Source organism: Micromesistius poutassou (assembly GCF_964030765.1).
Source record: "Micromesistius poutassou genome assembly, chromosome: 3".
NCBI classification, from domain to species: Eukaryota; Metazoa; Chordata; class Actinopteri; order Gadiformes; family Gadidae; genus Micromesistius; species Micromesistius poutassou.
This window is the reverse complement of record NC_140273.1, coordinates 13,422,127-13,428,126: the sequence shown is the minus strand read 5'-3', so window position 1 is coordinate 13,428,126 and position 6,000 is coordinate 13,422,127. Positions and strand designations below refer to the sequence as shown.

General features: G+C 46.0%; 1 protein-coding gene across 1 annotated transcript in view; it reads right to left on the bottom strand.

Annotated features, from left to right (window-relative positions):
• The window catches only part of hhip (hedgehog interacting protein), a 34,920-nt gene that overhangs the window by 9,547 nt on the left and 19,373 nt on the right, over window positions 1-6,000 (bottom strand). Inside the window, exons 6-11 of the mRNA XM_084466243.1 lie at window positions 5,339-5,512; window positions 4,957-5,100; window positions 4,480-4,598; window positions 3,243-3,366; window positions 2,329-2,477; window positions 1-15 (exon numbers count right to left, since the gene is read on the bottom strand). The exon at window positions 1-15 is cut by the window's left edge and continues 67 nt beyond it. Of these exons, the coding sequence (XP_084322369.1) occupies window positions 1-15; window positions 2,329-2,477; window positions 3,243-3,366; window positions 4,480-4,598; window positions 4,957-5,100; window positions 5,339-5,512 (725 nt within the window). The remainder of the gene's footprint in view (window positions 16-2,328; window positions 2,478-3,242; window positions 3,367-4,479; window positions 4,599-4,956; window positions 5,101-5,338; window positions 5,513-6,000) is intronic.

The following is a 6,000-nucleotide window of genomic DNA, read 5'->3' as shown; positions in this document are numbered from 1 at the left end:
GGATGTAGACCTCGCCTGTGGGAGGGAGAGAGAGACAGAGAGAGAGAGAGAGAGAGAGAGAAAGGAAGGAGGGGGGAGGGAGGGAGGGAGGGAGGGAGGGAGGGAGGGAGGGAGGGAGAAAGAGAGCGAGAGACGTACATACATGAGAGCCTGTCTAATTGCATTATTAACTTTAACAGTTCCTTTCTGTTTTATACACTGTCTGTGCTCCAGCACTTAACCTTTAAGCTCAATTACACCCGGAGACCCCTGCTGACAAACAAGTAATTAGCAGACTATAGTTTCACTGTGTGCTGCTCCACAAGTGGCTACAGTAAGAGAGGGGGGGGAGAGGAGGAGCAGAGAGGGCAGAGGGGAGGGGAATAGGAGGAGAGGAGTGGAGAGGAGTGGAGAGGGGAGGAGAGGAAGGAGGGGAGAGGAGAAGAGAGGAGAGGAGGGGAGATGAGAGGAGAGGGGAGGAATAGAGTTGAGTGGAGAGGAAGGAGGGGAGAGGAGAGGAGAAGAGAAGAGAGGAGGGGAGATGAGAGGTGAGGAGTGGCGGGGAGAGGGGAGGAGAGGAGTGAACAGGAGACGATAGGAGAGGAGAGGAGTTAACAGGAGACGATAGGAGAGGAGAGGAGAAAGCAGCACAAAAAGAGGAAAAGAGAGAAGGGGGGGGTGGGGTGAAGGGGCTGAGTTCAGGCCCCCGTGATTCTGCGCATGCTATTGAACTCTTAAGAATGTAACAGGGCTGGATGCTCATGACTAGAAACCAGACAAATAATATAACGAGGAACAAACCCGCAAGAAGGTTCTATATGGGGGGACAAATTGTTAACATGTGCCTGTTGGGGGCCCTTTCGTTCAGTGTTGGGATGGATGCCCACCTCTCCACAGTTCTTACATTACTCCCAAATCACGAACAAATGCAAATAATGACTCCAAGGCCTGGCGGCGCATGCTGGTTCCAGACTGGAAAACAACAGCGAGACGCTTCATGAATCTCCGATTGAGAATGATCCTTTATGTCTAATTAAAGTCAACGTGTAACAGTTCAACAAGCCTAAAACAACTCGGACATATCAATTGTGATCAAGAGTGATTTCATTAACAGAATTAATGAAATCACATCTTTCAGCTGATGTATTCTACAAATATAATATCCTGGCCAGTCCGCACCAGGCCAGCCGAGCCACGCTGGTTAGAGTGGATGGATCACTGAATTTTATACATGGCGACTTTCACCGCCATGCAAATTCTATTAATTATTTTTTTCAGATCAACTTTAGTAGAAGATTGTTATCGGGCAGAAGCCTTTATCTCAGCAGCCTCACGGTGAATTTGAGCTCCGGGGGCTAGGGACCTCTGGCTCAAGGATGCCAACTGGTATCCGCGTGAACCTCGGGAATCAAACTCAGGACCTTTGGGTTGGGAGTCAGGACCCTACCCTACCCTACCCTGCCCCTGGAAGGTAGATAGATGCACATCTCATAAGCTGGGCTTGTGTGAGTTTTCTTATGGAAATCAGCGTTATTCCAGAATGAAGAGGCAGGAATATCGTGAGAAGATTCAAAATGTGGTTTGAGAGCAAATCAGTCATGTGTTTGTACAAAATACTAGAGCGTTATTCAGTGGAAACTCCTACATTAAGGACTATACTATCAAAATATTTTTGAAATATGTTTCCATATACAACTCTCAATCTTTCTAAACAATAGTTGTTTTTATCCAAAATGTTGAAAGGTTGTCACTTTGTGTAAACACAGCATTGCAGTTGGATCCCATGCTCTGACAATTTGCCCAGTGTCTGCTTTAGCTGGCACTGTGGGCCTTAATGAAAGAGAGAGAAATAGTCAAGCAGTGAGAGAGAGAGAGAGAGAGAGAGAGAGAGAGAGAGAGAGAGAGATAGTCAAGCAGAGAGTGAGACAGAGAGTCAAGCAGTGAGCAAGAGAGAGAGAGAGAAAGAGAGATACAGAGACAGAGAGAGAGAGAGAGAGAGAGAGACAGAGACAGAGACAGAGACAGAGACAGAGGCAGAGACAGAGACAGAGAGAGTCAAGCAGAGAGAGAGATACAGAGACAGAGACAGAGACGGAGAGTCAAGCAGAGAGAGACAGATATAGAAAGATATAGAAAGAGACAGACAGGGAGACAGAAATGGAGAGAGCACTAGAAACAGAAAGAGAAAGCACTAGAAAGCACTAACTTGAAAGAGAGAGAGAGGAAACACTGATCTACCAAAAAGGAAAAACACAGATGCGAGTATTTTGACAACGGTCAAAATACTCCAAACAGATACCAAACTGAGAGTTACAAAGAAACAACCATCATTTGTGTCCCTGTGCTCACCCAGCTCGTCCTCCCCAAAGCCCAGTATGTGTCCCACCAGTGTGGAGCCACAGGAGCCGGCGGGGCCCAGACACAGGGGCTTCTCCTGCCACTGCTCCCCTGGGCTGGCGGGGGCCGGCGACGGAACCTTCTGGAGGATCCTCAGGTTGCTAAGGCAAACACAACCCATGAAAACACACAGTCAGGATATGGACCATCGTTGATATGGTGACACACACGAAAGTATGTATCGTATGCACTTATCGTGTCATTAATCCATTTTTTTTGGTTTTGTTATGTAAGTTATGGAAACAACTTCCACTTGTTGTGACACTGGTTTAATAGCACCCTTTCCAATCCCTCCCCCGCCATATGGACCCCTTATGGTCCACATGTTGGAATTTAAGAGCAGGCATTTTTCCCATTAGAAAATAAACTTCATCGTTCCATATCGGCAATATGTTTGCAAACTAAAATCAGGCTCAGTTTCATCTGATCTCTCGCTGTGTGCTGGCTCCCGATGACACACTTGGTTTACACTAACGTCAAATGTGCAAGAAATTTGACATATAGCAAACGGTAGTGGGAACAGCAGGGTGTCTGGGGCGCTACGTCTTCATGTATGCTGAATATGCTCAATATTCAGAGCGACAGAGGATACAAACTAGAAAAATTAACTATTTCACGCATAACACAAGAAAGACATCATATATTTCTATCATCGCCCAATTGTTTATGCAAAGCGTTCAATACTGTGAGTGCATACGGTCTTAACATTGCGCGGTGGGAATCGAACCCAGAACCCTGGCCAGTGTTGCCATGCCATGCCCTACCAGTTGACAACAATCCCACACATACATGATCACAGTGTGTTTTCTTTTCCTCGGTTCATTTTTTGTATCTCAACGGAGCTCTTCAAAAGGTGACTTACGTACCCACTCTTGTCCCCGAACACAAAGCTGCCATAGAGCCTACGGGACTGGCAGCCCCGGTAGATGAAGCCGCCCACCGGCACCACTCCACCGCTGGCCTGCAGGTCGTACACAGAGGGCTCGTGTTCTGCAGGAGGAACAACAGGTAGGACCTTGGTTAGGAGAACTAGTGTAAGGTCTGCCGGTATAGTCATTGATTCAATGATCCTTAACTTCAATTGAGTGTCACTTTTTCATTTTTTGGTCATTATGATTGTGCAGCGCTTTTACTCCAATTATCACAGTCACTCCAATTATGATTGTTCTTGATGTTTGGACCTTGAAGAAGTTGCTCATGGGTTGCTCTGGCAGAATTATAGTAAAATCAGACGAGAATATGCCAAAACAGAGATGATGATGTTGAATAACTATCCAAACAACTAGCGAACTAAATCAACCAACCACTAAAACCAAGAGAGTGCTCAGTCATACTGACGTTTTGTGTTTATCGTATAGTATGACAATGGCTGAAATATGACGATACACAGCCAGATTCCTAAGTGATATAAGGTGGTGTACTTTCTATTCTCGGTTTAAACCAAACAAAACAAGCTCTGGTGTCAATCTTGGTCACAACTAACCAGAAACAAGACAAATGTCTCTCTGTTTCTTTTTGTCTGTGTCGTTTTAGAAACTTGCATAAGAGTTTTTTTAAGAGACCGCTGTTGTTGATTATTGTCTGAGTGTGCCTCATCTCCCGAAGAATTCACCGGCCCCGCCCCTACTATCTGTGCAGGGGGCCACAGTACGAACCCTGTCTACAAAGTTATTGCTGATAGCCGTAGCATGCCGTAGCCATAAATCATACTCCTCGCAACATAGTTGTCTTTGATTTTTTTCATTCTTCGTCTACGTTAAAAACATTTCTCTGTTTCTACTCAACTGATTGTTCTGAGAGCCCAGAGGGAGGGCAGCCAACACACCATCCTCTCTCACACAACAATAGTGAGAGAAAATTCATAAAAACAGATGTTCCTCCGTTTCCTCGAGAAGGGAGGAACAGGGAAAACGTTATCTAGCAAGAATGATGAATCTACCAGAAGATACCAGCACATTCTCTCCCTAAGATGCCATATCCAAGATGTTCAACAAAGGTCAGGTTAAATCACAGCATTACGTGCTACACAACAATAAACCAAAAGGATAGACAAAGGTTTGGGAAAAGGATGTGAGTAAATCTTTTACATGCTGCATGGTTTACCGTAATCTTTTCCTTTAGCGATCTCCAGTATCCTGCCAGCCGAAGAGTTCTTCCCACTCGCATCCGTGCACAGTATCACCAGACTACCGTTGTCAGACTGAAGACGGTCGACCGCGCACCTGACACACCAAACACCATAGATCAATTCTGAGCACACAACACCGAGCATGCATTTAGTCTCGAGAATCCATCCACGAAATCGGCCAAAATGTAAAATATTTAGCAATGAAACGCTCCTCGTAATTTACACACATAAATAATTTTGTCCAAAGTGTTACAAAACGGGTGTAGCATCTTTGTCAGGTGATGCCTACAGGTAGACTGCGGACATTTGGGTTTCGAACACAGAACCTTTCCATCTGTCGATATTGAATTTTAGAATCATCCGTCACGAGTGAAGCGATTAAAACTGTGATCTGAACCAACCACCGACTCCACCACACCCCCCCCCCCCCACCACAGAGTGTCGCTACTCACCTGCCTGGGTCATGCAGGCCGTGGGCAAAGATTTCCGGAGGCTGGTTGGTGCTGTTGAAGTACGGGTTGTCCCGCGGTATGGAGTAAGAGGACGCACAGCTGTCGGTGTCCACGTCCACCCTCAAAACAGACCCGGTGAAATCACTGCATTTAAACAGACAGAAGTAGAAGAAACAGGGACAATATAAGGTCAATTACTTAGTTGTTACTTGCGCAACGTTTTCATCAAAAGTGACTTTTCTGTCAGATGCAGGTCATCAAGGAGCAGGTATCGGTTAGAGGGCATCTGAATCTAGCCCAAGGATGCCCACAGCTTAGACCGGTAAGACACCACAGGGTCCGATTTAGAGTCCAACACCCTCACCTTGACCTCTGACCTCACCTGAGCCCGTCCATCTCCTCCATGTCATCCAGGGTGATCATGCCGTCTCCCAGGATGATGTGCAGCAGGCCGTCCGGGCTGAACAGCAGCTGGCCTCCCAGGTTCTTCCGATGCAGCTCCGCCACCTCCATCAGCACCCGCACCGTCCTAGTGTCCACCTGGTTCGGGGTTTTTCTGAAAAGGGAAAGCGCACCATAGGCAATATTTCTTTAGGTTGGAGTTTAACAATGAATTGATTTTCCTTTTTTACAATGTTACGGTTGGACAGGATATGTGAAGCGGTTGATCGTTGAACATTCATTAATGTGCTCTTTCACGTCATGGTTTAGGCAGTGGCTTTGGATGCTGAGTGGTCTATGGTTGTATTATGACTGTGGGCCATTGGAGACTTTGACCATAACTGACGTGCACGTGAGATAAATTGACGTTGCTAAAATGACACCAAGGCAGAATAACTATGAGTGCTGACAGAACAGATCTCAGAACTACAAGACAAAGAGTTTGTAGTTCTAGTTTTGTCTACAGACATTGAGTCTAGTCTATATTATGAAACGCCAATCATGGCTAAACCCATTGGGTGGATCTCTCAAAATAGCCCTTCCCTAAGCCGCCAAAAGTTGCACCATTTTTAAATGATGGTTGCAGTGTCCTAATGTGTTGCA